The sequence below is a fragment of the Falco cherrug genome, chromosome 6 (genome assembly GCF_023634085.1).
Source record: "Falco cherrug isolate bFalChe1 chromosome 6, bFalChe1.pri, whole genome shotgun sequence".
Taxonomy (NCBI): Eukaryota; Metazoa; Chordata; class Aves; order Falconiformes; family Falconidae; genus Falco; species Falco cherrug.
Window position 1 is genome coordinate 23078595 of NC_073702.1, and position 14143 is coordinate 23092737.

The 14143-nt window shown below is 41.5% G+C and overlaps 1 protein-coding gene across 5 annotated transcripts in view; it reads right to left on the reverse strand.

The window, feature by feature from the left end:
* The window catches only part of FBXO25 (F-box protein 25), a 29816-nt gene extending 19890 nt beyond the window's left edge, over nucleotides 1–9926 (reverse strand). For 2 of the 5 annotated variants that reach the window (XM_055713744.1, XM_055713743.1), the window contains exons 1-4: nucleotides 9787–9926; nucleotides 6746–6889; nucleotides 5752–5802; nucleotides 231–340 (exon numbers count right to left, since the gene is read on the reverse strand). In XM_055713744.1, the coding sequence (XP_055569719.1) occupies nucleotides 231–340; nucleotides 5752–5802; nucleotides 6746–6882 (298 nt within the window). In that variant the 5' untranslated portion in view covers nucleotides 6883–6889; nucleotides 9787–9926. Of the gene's footprint in view, nucleotides 1–230; nucleotides 341–5751; nucleotides 5803–6745; nucleotides 6890–9786 lie in introns of those variants that run through there. The other 3 variants (XM_055713746.1, XM_055713745.1, XM_005438285.4) reach the window with 2 other exon arrangements.
* Between the last annotated feature and the right edge of the window lie 4217 nt (nucleotides 9927–14143).

Genomic DNA, 14143 nt, shown 5'->3' on the forward strand with positions numbered 1-14143 from the left:
AAATGAATTACCTTTGAATCTTTGGAGAAAAAATATAATAAAATCACACAGTAGATAATCAATGCTACAGTTCAATTAACATGTATCACATCTGACACCAGAATTTGTTGCCAATATAAAAGTAAACATAATTCAGAAAGCTACTCTGTAGATATATATAACTGAATGGCTATTATAAAATTTTGCTGAACCTGTAATAGTCCAAGATAAATGAAAAAACCCAGCCTTACACTGTGAATCTGTGTTACTCCTAAAATGATCTTTTTTCCTTTTCTTGGCTGCAAACTCACAATCTTCAGTACTGTATATTTCTTCATCCTCATCATCACCAGTTATGATGCTGAAATAAACACATTTATTAGAACAGCAGTGATTAAATATTTAAGATGCATACAGCTTATAATTCTCTGCATTAAAGTCTGCCAGCTGGAAAAAAAAAAACGTATTTTTGATGATGCTTGTCTATCTGATGGTATATATCAGCATGTATCTTCAGAGAAGCGGTCTTGTTCTTTTCTTCCCAGGGGGGTTGAAATTTTATGCCATAGTGATTAAATACACAAAAGTATCTTCCCAATAGGTATCTTGTAAATCATTACTGACATTTAGGAAGGACTACTGAGGAGACAGTACCTCCTGGACAACTGGCTGTCTGCAAAGCTCTGGTGTATAAAAATTCATTATCTGAAATGAACCAAGCCTTGAAAAACTGTGCCCACAGGTAAAAGTCAGTGGAGAATTATTACACACCCTTGCAAACACAGAAAGCCAAATACAGACATCTCTCTCACTACTGTCAACTTTGGAGCAAAGTCAGTCTTTTAACAAAAGCCTGAATCCTACACCGTACATAACGCAGCTTTCACAGTACTGTTTTACCAATGATTTGTATGGCATCAAGAACCATGAGGTCTAGTCCCCTCTTTCCCAGAAGGCCTCAACTATACCTATGTCACTTCTGACAGTTAACTACATAACCTAACACTGAGGACTATACTAATTTATATATAGTGTATAGATAGACATAGTTGCATGTGTATATATACAGACACACTATCTAGATATATTGAAAACATATAAAGAAACTTGAAGCGAGGGGCCCAAAACTGAACACAGGATTTGAGGTGTGCTTCCCTTGTATCTGAAGCAGTGTGGCCAGCAGGACAAGCCAGGATGCTGTTGGCCTTCTTGGCCACCACTGTTGGTTCATGTTCAGCCAGCCCTCAACCAGCACCCCCACGTCCTTTTCCACTGGGCAGCTTTCCAGCCCCTCTGCCCCCAGCCTGTAGTGTTATATGGGGTTGTTGCAACCCAAGCGCAGGACCCAGCATTATGTAACATTTCAATTCATAAGGGTTTTTTTCCCTTTTTTCCAAAGCTACTATAAAGGAAATTTAAGCTCACTAAAATCATTAATTTAATTATGTTTGAGCATATTGACTGCATTGCCACGTCATGTGAGAAGTTATTGCAGAATCAGAAATAGAGTCCAAAGTTCCCAGACCTAGCTCTATCATCCTAATAACAGATACAAGACTAGAGATAAGGCCTGATACAGAAACACATCCATTCTCATTAACCCAGTGCAAAGGGGAGAAAAGGGGAGGCAGCATTCCTGAAGGCCTGCTTTAGACAAGGAGGGTTAATCTGGCAGGATTCTTTTTGTTACTGGAGAGGAAGTGTTCTTAGAAAGCAATTTAGACCAGTAACACACCTTAAGTGATTTAAAGCCCACCCATACCCCTCAAAGGCAGCTTAAGGGCAGTCAATTAATACAAGGAATTGTGAAGATGAAGAGGCCTATTTCAAACACCCTTGTATTACATTCAAAAATCACCTGTGACATTCCTGGAATTCATGTAATTTTACAGAAAAAACAAATTTGACTGTTAGTGATCTCTGAGGATCTTCTCACATGAGGCTTTATTCCCTCATGTTCTGTTCCACTTCACATGGAGAATATTTCTCTACTGATCTATAACCATCACCATTCTTCCTGACAAACTTTTACGTCTCTTCCCAAGAATTAAAGCAAGTGTCCCACAGGCATCAGAAGAATGGGACAGAAATACAGGCTGGGTACCAAAGCTGCTCCACCATTTCCTAATGCAGGGGTCCTCAAACTTTTTAACCAGGGGGCCGGCGCGCGGATGAAGTGGCAGGCAGTCATCTGTGGCTGCTTGGTTCCCCCCCCAACCCCGGCGGGGGGGTCTGTAAATACCGGGGGCCGGATTGAGGACCCTGGGGGGCCGTAGTTTGAGGACGCCTGTCCTAAAGCAACCACTGCCTATCTGCTCACCTCCATCCACCCACCCCACCCCAAACACCAAGCTAAGAAGAAACTGAATCAAGTCCTGCACAGGCCACATGGTGTAGCAGAAGCCTTAATTTAACATTTTTATCATAACACTGCACATGACATGTGAATGCAAATTTACAGTTATTCTTACTTTCTTGTCTTGATGATGAGTTCATAAGAAGTTATTCTAAAGTTTCTAAGAGCAAAGTACCTGGCAACCTTAGAACTACAATACGCTACATAAAACATGCAAGAATTTCAGCTTTTTCAAAAATGCAATTTCATAGGAGCATTTAAATAACCTCTTCAGTACAACACTTAATGCTGGAAAACTTGACAGGGCTATCCAAATTCCCAGCTATTCTTCCTCATCCCCTTGCTTCTTTTCGCATGGAAGAAGGAATGCCCTCAAGTCATACAGAGACACACTAAGTGTTTTAGAATAGACTCAAAGCGCCTGCACAAAATGACCTTACAATATATTTGTAAAATGCCAAAATTATCTAAGACTAGATTCAAATCCAAGGACTTCTATCCAGCGCCAAAAATACTCTTGTGAGCACTGTATCTCACTTACAGAATTAGACAAGAGATACCACAGACTCAAATGACTACCCTGCCAGAGCAAGTAGTTCATATGAGTCTAACGCACAAAAAAGGAGCATCATCATGATAAAATCTTATTAGTCTGATTATTTTTTTTCTTTTTTAACCTCAAAAGGAAAGCATAAGACAGCTTTACTCTTCAGTTGCAGGTTTCTGACAGGTAGTTACATACAATTCTGTAAGGCAGTGCTCTTCTCTCTCCCCCACCAAGCTTCAAGGACACAGTGCCATGACATGGGAAATATATATCTGTGCTAGAATTTATAGATACAAACTTCACGTAGTGGTGGCCGACATTCAGCCCACAGAGCTCTAATGAGCACTGCCTCAACTGCATTTCCAGCTACTGTTTACCTTGGATATAAGGCACTCTTCACTTACATAAAAATATTAATTATCCAAATAAGCAAGAGCTACAGAAGGCAGCCTCTCATTTTTTCCCATCTCAGTTCCTGTAAATGGAACTTAATTAAGTGCAACTACTGAAGCATTATTCCAAAGAATTTAAAATATTCCTGCACAAGTGATTATGTTTGTTCAAGCACAGTTATCATTAGATCCACCATTTCTGACTAATTTCATCAAATGGTTTCACCAAGGCACTGACTAATGATGACTAATCAAATACTACATGCTTCAATTTAAGTTATTTACATGTCTTGAAGGTTCATTTCTGAATCTGTTTGCAATTAGACCTTCCTAAATTCTGAAGAGAAAGTATTTGGCAAGTAACTATCCATACTTTCTCTCACAGAAAATAATACAAGTAAAAGGAAAGAGGGTTTCAGTCAATTACATTGACTTGAATTTATTTCTTTTTAAGGGAAAACTGCTGTAACTGCTCCCTAAAATACAATACTCAAGTACTCCCTTTAGCATAGATTTCTACAGAATATTTTGGTGAAAAATATTATGACATTTAATGGGTGAAAATAAATAAAACCCTGTTAGGACAACCAGACAGGCGCACATCATCACCCCTATCAACAGGGCAGTTTAAAGAGGCAAATAAAGTACTTATGTTTTGTTTACTATGCTTCTTTCACGAAAAAGGAAACATTTTATCAAGCCTCATTCTTAGCCAGTGCTACACCATGTTAACAAATATCCTAAGCTGAGCTATCTATCCAATATACAGAAGATATCTGTTTCCAAATAGCTTAGGATGGTACAGAGAACCAGCCATCAAGACACAACACACTGCAGTACGAAGCCCTACAGATGGAACAGAAGAATCCCACGCCTGGGTATATGCTGGGTGCAGACTGGATAGGAAAAGGTTTTGCAGAAAAGGAGCCAGAGCCCTTGTGAATAACAGTCAGAACACAGGTCAGCACTGTGCCCTTGTGTTGTATAAAGCCAACTTCACCCTGGTCTTAGATAATTAAAGGGTCCCCTGCAGATTGAAAGAAGCAATCCTCCCCCTTTATTTGGCCTGAGAAACTGCATCTAAAGTACTGTATCTAGTTTGGGGCTCCCCAACACAATAATAAAAACATTGGTATACTGGAACAAATCCAGCAGGGAGTTACCAAGGTGATTAGGTACTAGAGCACATGATGCACGAGTGTAAGAGAACTAAGCTTGTTCAGTTTTAAGAGGTGCTGGTGGAGGGAAACGTCATTACTGTCAATATCTAATATGAGGGTATAAATAAGAACTAGAGCGTAAGGTTAGAGGAGGTAGGCAGTAATAAGTCAAGTGGTAATAGACACAATCTGTGGTCAGAGAAATTCTTACTATATTGGTGGTGGGCCAACAGGGACAGATGACAAACAAACCAAAACATAAAAATCACAGTGAGGGTAACAGAATTTACAACAGGAACCCAGAGAGGAATTTCCATTCTTGGAAATGCACAAAGCTCAAATGGGTGAGGTCCTATAAAACCTGACCTCACTTGGCACTGCTTTGAGTATGTTTGGAGCATGATCCCCAGACGACCTTTCCACCCCGAACTGTTCTATAATATTGTGCAAATAGAGATTAATTGCAGTTTAGTAGCAAAGGCTAACTCACAGATCCAAAGTGCAAGATGTAATGAAATTACTCCCAAGTAGCGCTACTTCGCCAAGAAGTACCAACTTGAATTCTGTAGTCTAAGTTGGGACAACATACATTTTTAACTGAACAGACAGAAGCAGAAGTAAGGGAGGGGGGTGTTTGTGGTGGGAAGGACCACAGAATATACTGTGGTTTGTCTGTGCTAAGTAGAAGTGCAAGATGAAGGTGGGGACCTGGAAAATCGCTACAGATGAGGGCATCTGCTGCAGACTAGGCTGGTCCCCGAGATTAGGATTCTGAGAAACTGGCAAGCTAGCCTAAGAAACCCAAGTCATGAAACACCTCAGACTTCATGAAAACTTTTTTTGCTCCCAGAACATTTCATGGCCAGCCTCCTCAAACTAATGTATCTATTTTAGCCCTGAACTTTATGCCCATATCTTTTCAAAAAGAGTTGACTTAAATCTGTTGCTAGCAAGACAAATTCAGAGGAGTTCAATACTAAGTTGTTTCAGGACTAAGGGAAAAAAATGTGTAGTATTTTCGCTTGAAGAAGCAATAAAAGTACCTCATCTTGCTCTCTGGAGAAAAGATATATGCATATATAATTAGGATCAGAAGAGCAAAAGTCTTAAGTATATTCACACAGACAATGATCATTTGTGTTATACTTGCCAAAGAACATTCATTAAAGCAAGATGCAATTATTTAGTAACTGTGCAAATAGGTATCAAAATTAAATTAGATTTCCTTTCAATTGCCAATTATTAAAGATATAAGAAAGAAGTAAGAAAAGATTTTTCTCAAAGGTATTTAAGGCAACTTTTATGTTGGAGGCTTACTGAACACTCTTCCAGACAAGCATAGTCTTTTGTATCCACAGTAGCCAGACTCTGTGGAAAAAGAAGTCCAAATAAGCTCAATGACAGATGAACACAGAAAGAAAAGGAAGCATGAAGAAAACAGCAGGTCAAGATAACCTTAATAATAATTCTTCACTGTCTGATAACACTCTTGAAGTTTATTTCACAAATTTAGAAAACACAGGTGTATGACTACAGCAAGTCCTAGCTTGCCAGTGAATTCCCTTTAAGTCAGATCAATTACTGTGTCATTTACTGGACTAACACAACACTGAATATTCTGTTTTCTCATTATAAGCACATTATGCTGGAATTTATGGCCAAGAATGCTATCCCTGAGAAGTACTTCGTGGAGAAACCAAGTATAAAGTATCCTTGTCCAAAGAAATTTCTATCACACCAGTCTCTGGGCACCTGCTCCAAGTATTACGTCTTTTAACTAATACTTTCTCACTTGTTCTACAGGAGCACATAGTCTATTTATTGTGTTAAAAGCATTACCATAAAACTACCATTAATTATTTGGAGCAAAGGCATTATATGACTGCCCTAAACAGTCCTAATCCAACACCCAATCAGCAGAAAGTCTTCCTTCACTTCCAGGTAACATTTCAATATGCCTGTTGCACTAGCAATTTGTAAGTATCAGTTATCTTTAAACGGTACTTCACAAGTTTTTTGTTTGGTTAGGTTTTTTAAGTTGTTGTTTTGTTTTGTTTTTTAAAGACACGAAAAATAAGATGGGATCCATCTGCCTAAAATAAGCAACTCATGAAGCAGTGACAAAAGACAGCCAGCCTTCACAGGGGTCTCCTGAATAATGGAAAAAGCCACATGGTTGCATTTGTATACCTCTAGCATATGCAGATGATATCATCTACCACAAACACTTGCAGTCTGAATGGAAAGTCAACTTTTGCCTTCCCATCTGCTATTAGAAAAGAAAAAGTGATTCTGCATGAGTTAAACTTACACAGTGTGACTGATATCATTCAGCTGATTATTCCCATCCTGAAGCGTGTGACTGAAGGGTTCACATCGTTTCCACCCATCTTCTGTTTTAATCCATCTCCATCCAGGGGATCTCCAGTCTTGGCCCAAAAATGGCATGGTTTCTCTATAAGCAGCAAGATGATCATTTTTATATTGTTTATTAATTTTTAAAAGTTGCAAAACTTCTTGTCATTACTTCAGTTTTCTCTGTAAGCTTAAAAAAATACAATGATTACCTAGAGGAAAGAAAATTCTCTGTAGAGCATCCTTTTAAGAAACAGATTCATTTAAGTACATTTTTGATTCTGTAACCTCAATCTTCTTGTCTTTCAGCATTTATTAGATCAAGACAGGTTTTCTAGTTCTTTAGATAACCAGGAAAATCATCATAGCAGTCTAGGAAAGAGATGATACCAAAATGAACAAAACTGTATCCTGTGTAATCTGCTCAACCATGATCAAACAGATTACTGATTTTGAGACCTGACCAATAAATGGTTCTTAAAAAGTTTGGCAGGCCACAAAAATCAGTGTTCCTTTTATTCTTTTCAAAGGCTTACAAATACTGAGTTTGCACTACACTGTGTTAGTGATATTTTGGTAAAAGAATTTTCACCTTCCCAAGTATTTTTTCAGTTGTTGTCTAAGGTCACCTCCCACGCTAGTCTATTTACTGGACGAATGGAGACTGCAACATACAGTCAATTGTGAAACACCTCTTGAAACTCCTACAAACAGATGCAAGTCATCACAGGTGTATCATTCAGTGTTCTGCTAGCCTCTTTCAAAAGGGAGATTCACTTCTGACACATTAAGTAAGAATCTGAACAAAGCAGTTTTCTATACTTTGAAGACTCTGACCATGCTACCTTTTGCCCTCTTCTTCCCATTCATGACGCACATATGTTGCTCCTTATTTTAACTAGAGATTTCACACACAAGCTATACAGGGAAAATAGCATTCTCATATTTGAAACATGTTAACATATAACAAAAACAGTTTTCTTCCTAACAAGCATGCATTTTCTAATATTTTTTCAACTTGAAGAAACCATTAAGCTGTATCAAACATCACGATGATTTTTTTTTAATTCATTTGCATTCTTGACCAGCATGTGCCCAATATATTAGTTAGAACAGAAGGCACAGACATGTAAAAAGCCTGAAGTACAAATTGAGTGAGACAGTATTTTATTTTTACTATAAAACCGCACACGACACAAAATGAAGTGCTTTGTCTAACCCTCAGCATTGCCTAAATTCTCCTTCCTACTTATACCTCAGCCTTCCTCTGCATCCAACAGGAATCCTTCCCAAAAATATACCACATCCTTTCCTCCAGCCACCACAAACTTTGTTCATGCTTATCTGGTTTTCCAAGCTTTTTACTGCATCCTAGAAGTATTATGAACAATAACATACTTCCCCCCCCCACCCCCAAGTTGTTTAGAACTCCTCTCATTTTGACTGAAATTAAGGCCTCTTATTATCAAAGAATAGGTTTTGGTTGGAAGGGACTTGCCAAGATCATCTGGTTCCAAGCCTGTCATGGGCAGGGACACCTTCCACTAGACCAGGTTACTCAAAGCCCCATCCAGCCTGGCCTTCAACACTTCCAGGGATGGGGCAGCTACAGCTTCTCTGGACAACTTGTTTAAGTGCCTCACCACCCTCACAGTAAAGAATTTCTTCCCAATATCTAATCTAAATCTACCCTCTTTCAGTTTAAAGCCTTTCCCCCTTGTCCTGTCACTACAGGTCTTTGTAAAAAGTCCCTCTCCAGCTTTCTTGTAGGCACCCTTTAGGTACTGGAAGGTATCCCTGGAGCCTTCTCTTCTCCGAGCTGAACAACTCCAGCTCTCTCAGGCTGTCTTCACAGGAAAGGTGCTCCAGCCCTCTAAACATCTTCGTGGCCCTCCTCTGTACTCGCTCCAACAGGTTCATGTCCTTTCTATGTTGGGGACCCCAGAGCTGAACACAGTACTGCAGATGGGGTCTCATGAAAGCAGAGCAGAGGGGGGAAATCCCTTCCCCTGTCCTACTGGCCATGCTGCTTTTGATGCAGCCTGGGATACAGCTGGCTTTCTGGACTGCAACTGCACACTGCAAGGTCACGTTGAGCTTCTTGTCAACCAACACCCTCAAGTTTTTTCTCCTCAGGGCTGCTCTCCATGCATTCTCTGCCCAGCCTGTATTTGTGCTTGGGATTGCCCTGACCCACATGCAGGTCCTTGCATTTGGCCTTGTTGAACTTCACAAAGTTCACAGCGGCCCACCTCTCAAACTTGTCAAGGTCCCTCTGGATGCCATCCCTCCCCTCCAGCGTATCAACTGCACCACGCAATCTTGCTGAGGTTACACTTGAACTCAGTGTCCACGGTGCCAACAAAGATGTTCAGCAGCACTGGTCCCTATTACAACCCCTGAGGCACACCAGTCATCACCAGTCTCCACTTGTACATCGAGCTGTTAACTGCAACTCTTTAAGTGGGACCATTCAGCCAATTCCTTATCCACCAAGTGGTCCATCCATCAAATCCATGTCTCTCTGGTTTAGAGACAAGAATGTTGTGCAGTACAGCGTCAAATGCTTTGCATAAGTCCAGGTAGATGATGTCAGTTGTTCTTCACTTATCCACCAACACCCCATCACAGCAGGCCACCAAATTTGTTAGGCACAATTTGCCCTTAGTGAAACCACGCTGGTTCCTATCCTCCTGCAGCCGGTTGATATCCCAACACCCCACTCCTCCAGGCAGGCTCCTGACACCTCCTCCCCAACGCCCTCCATGCAGCCCCTCATTCCTAGCCCCAGCCCCAGCCCTCTTCCCGGACCCATCTGCCCATCCTGACCCTGACACCTTGCCCCAGACTATTCAGTTCCACACGCCCCTGAGACCCAGCCCCAAGCCCCTCCAGCCACACCTGCCCCCCCTCGGCCCCGAACCCCCGCGCCCGCCGGCCTCACACGCACGGCCCCAGCGCCCCTCCCCGCCCCACCCGCGCACCCGGTCCCCTCACCTCAGGGCAGCGCCGCTCCCCGCCGCGCACAACCGGCCCCACGCCCGCCCGCGCGCGCGCTCGGCCCAGGCCGCGGGGCTATTGACGGAAGTAACGTGTGGCTGCGCTCGCCACGCCCCGGGGCCCGCCGATTGGCCGCCGGCCGCCGCGCTTGTTGCTACCCGGCAGCGCCCTTCCCCATTGGCCAAAGGGGGCGGTGGCGTCACCGGCAGGAGCGGGCTGGGCGCGTCACGTGACGGTGGGGGGGGTCGAGGCGCACGTGTCAATGTTTTGGTCGGCGGTGGGCGGGGCGCGCGGCGCGAGCGGGGCTGAGGCGGGCGGGAGCGGCGTCCCCGGCGCTGAGGGGACGTGCCGGGCGTATGTCACCGCAGCCGGGCGCGGTGTGCCAGGGCCGGCCCGGGGGCGCTTTAGCCTCGGTAGGGCCTTTAGGGGAGAGTGGGCTGTGCTACCTGCCCGTCATTCCCTTCGGTTTTTCACCGCGTTGGCTGGTTTCAGCGGGGCTTGAAGCCGAGGGGGTTGTTTGGGATATCACCAGGTTCCCATAGGTACGGAGACAGGCGGCTGGGGGAAGGCACCGATTCAGGGCTGCCCTGGGGAGAGCAGGAGGAATTCGGGTGCCTGGGAGCAGCTGCTGAGCATAGGCCAGTAAATACCTTGGCAGTCCTTCTGTACGTCCTCCTAAACAGGCACGTTTTCTTTTGTGGCTTAGAGGTGTTATGTGAAGCTTATGGAGCCATGCCAGGCTTATTTTTTGTACAAGAAAATTTTTGGGGAAATGGGAAACAATTCCTTAGGTAAACCAAGCTTATGGAGCTCCTTGTTTCTTAAAACTTTCAGGCATGAATGTATGATTGTATGAACATCTCCGCTTTTGCTTGAAAGTAAGTAATTTTCTCCTGTATGAATGTGGAGAAAGATATAAAAAGAGAAAGTCAAGGAGCTAAAAATAAATTTGTACTTTAAAACGTTGTAATTGATGTTAAGTATTTTGTGCTGTAGAACAGGGTATTGAGCTTTAATTATCAGAATGCTTGGGATTGGCAGTACTTCAATTGCTGCTACTTGTCACTACCTGGAAGCATCCCCTAATCCATTTACGGCTCTTTCCCACATGAAGCTGGAGGTTATGATCTTATAAAACAGCTTCAGTGCTGTAAGAGCACAGAATTAACTATAGGTTCAGATGTTTTGGAAGGGCTTCTTTTCTGTCCTTGCGCTTGAAAAAGTGAACATAAGTAGTTCTTTTTGACCTGGGATACATTGAGTATGTTCTCAGTATGTCACTTTTAATAATTAAACTGCTGTATTAGAGGTAGGATTTATCTCTTTTCATTACAAGAGCAAAAAAGACTATACTCTTTTTTTCAAGATGCTTTAATCCAGACACAAATACAGCCATTGGAAAGTTGCTGCCTTGTGTTTACTTGAGGATTAGGCAACACTGAAACACTGAGAGTAAGCTGGAGCTCGCTTCATGAAGAAGTGGGGGAAAGACTCACACTGGAGCAGTTTGCGAAGGACTGTATTCTATGAGAGGGACTCCACCCTGGAGCAGAGAACAGCATGAGGAAGAAGGAGTGGCAGAGACAAAACCTTATGAACTGACCCAACCCCTGTTGCTCATCCCCCTGTGGCACTTATGGTGAGGAAGATGTGGCAGAAGAGTAGAGAGCAGAAGAGCGGACTAGAGTCTGGGAAGAAGAGGGGGTTGGGGGGAAAGTGGTTTTAGTTTGGTTTTGTTTCTTGATATCCTTTTTTAATAATACTCTATTTTTAATTTACAGTAAATTAAATTAATCTTCCCCAGTTGAGCCTGTTTTACCTGTGATGGTAACTGACGAGTAATCTCCCTGTCCTTATCTGGACCCCAGAGCTTTTTCATTTTAATTTCTCGCCCTGTCCTGTGAGGAGGGGCAGTGAGAGAGCAGCTGGGTGGGTACCCAGCAGCCAGCCAAGGTCAACCCACCACACTCCCTTAATTATTAAGCCCAAAGTGGATGATGCTCCAGGTGAGTACCTCACCCTTTAGGAAGGATACAATATGGAAGGAGAAAGCAGAGGAAGTCATGTGTTTCTTGTAACTTTTTACTCTTTTATGTTACTGGTTCTAGAAGGGCAAGGACAAGTGTGACTTCCCAGCTTGGGCAGTCACACTTTTTGACTTGTGCTGCAAATTTAATACAGCCATTAATAGCTGAGGTACATAAAGTAACTGAGTTTTCCATGACAGCTCTCTTTCCTGAATAGTTGCAGCTACTCATAGCCAGCTATTCATAGTATTTTACCTGCTGGCTTCAGCATATTTATATTAATTAATATATAAATATATTATATATTATATGTGTTATTAATATATTACTATTATATATTATTCAGCATATTTATATTAATTATAAATTAGAGGGAGCTGCAACAGTGTGGATTTTTTTATATTTTTTTTTTACAGAGCCGCTTGTTATAACACTGTGTATATGTGTTTTCATTCCAAATGTCTAAAAATCTTCTGCTAATTCACCAAGAAGATGTTGTGGTCATTGCCCATAGTTAATGTTGAGCCATCCTGTCTATTGCAAGTGTAATTTTAGCTCTCTTTATTCCTTAACAGAAGTCTTTTTGCTATTTAGTATTTATGGTATCTGTCCACCTGCCTTATTTTTCTTTGTAACAAAAGCTAATAATTTTTCAAATGAGCAAATCTAGAGATAGTTACTATCTTGAGAGTCCAGTCTCCTACCTGCAAAATAATCACTGGGGAATTTAGGTTCTAAGACAGAGAAATTTTATTTTTAAATATTTTTATGCATAGTGCATGTCTGTGTTAAAAATGTACAATCGGAAATGTGTTGTTCATTTTGGGGGGATCTGGAACCTTAAAATAACATAATGAACGTGAAAACTATTCTAATCAACACTGAGCAGCTCAAAAAATTATTGAGTAATTTAATAAAGATTGGCAGTACTCTGTTTCAGACATTCTTCAGAAAATTCCATGTGAATTTTTCTATTCTGGTGTTGCAGCCCTCATGTGGATCTTCTCTATTGGTTTTATTTAATACTAATGAAGTTTAAACTTTTGCAGTGGAAACTGAACAAACTGGTCTGCAGTGTGACTGTTACTGCTTTTGATTATTTCAGAGGGTTATAAAGTGAAGATTTCATTAAACCTAGACAGTCTCCTGTTTTGGAATTGGGATGGTTACACTCATTGCTGATAGCAGGTCCCTGTGAGTAGTACAGATGAGACCCTGAGACCATTGCCACATTAATATGAAATTAGGAGACCTAAATAAACAGGCAAATTCTCTCTTTCCCATTTTTTTCTATTAAATTACTTAAATTACAATTTCTATTTAGTAAGACACAGCAAAGATGAATTCTCTAAATGAGCTTGCACTGATGGACAGCCAACCTATTCTGCTTTCAAGTTACTGCTTTAAGAGCTGAGACATAATTAAAAGCAAAATAAGTGGTGTTATTTAGGGTGGCTTAGGATAACCTCATGGAGAAGTTGAATCAGTTTTTCATCAACATTCATATTTCGTGAACTACCTGATCTGGAGATATGCATCATGTTTATAGGATTCCGTTTCACTTTTTCTTAGAAATCATCTGAAAATGAGGGTTGTGGTAGATGCAAATGGCCTTCTTTTCCTTGGGAGAGTAATTTTTATTTTGCTGAGTAATCTCTGTACATATTTCAAAGATTAGAATATATACCACAGCTTGATTCAGTTACTTAGCAACATTTAATGCTAAGAAAAAGAAACAGGAAAGTGGTGCAGTAGCAATGAAATCATTAGACAATCGAACGGAGCTCATGACAATAATGAAGCAGAAATAATGGTATTTTGTAGGTAAAACAAAACTGGAAAAGAACACATAATCCAAGCAGTTGTCATTTTTCCAATGAGGCAGTTGCTTATAGTTTGTTTTTTTCAGGAAAGCTTGCAATCTGGTTAAAAAAAAAAAAAAAAGCAAAGCTTGGACAGAAGCATCATTGTCCTAAATATTAATTAATGTGTGGTTTCCACTGTATGACACAGTTCTTCAGAAGTCGCCAAAACAAGACGTAATGCTGTTGCTTTTCCTTTGTTACATTTATTACTCTCCCCTAATTATGAAAATATATAAATATTTAAGTGTGTTAGGATACCTATAGCTGCATAAGAGAGCACCTGCCTTCCTGGAGGCTTGGCTGCTGGGGGCTCAGGACCAACTCAGAGGTGGTGCAGCCCCCTTCCTCCTGGGAAGAGGCTCCCAACAGTGCTGTGTGGAACTAGCCTAGCCTGACTATGTAACCTGCTGAGCTGCGCCCTGACATAGACCTGCAGGCTGACATCCCAGCTTAACCTTGGAC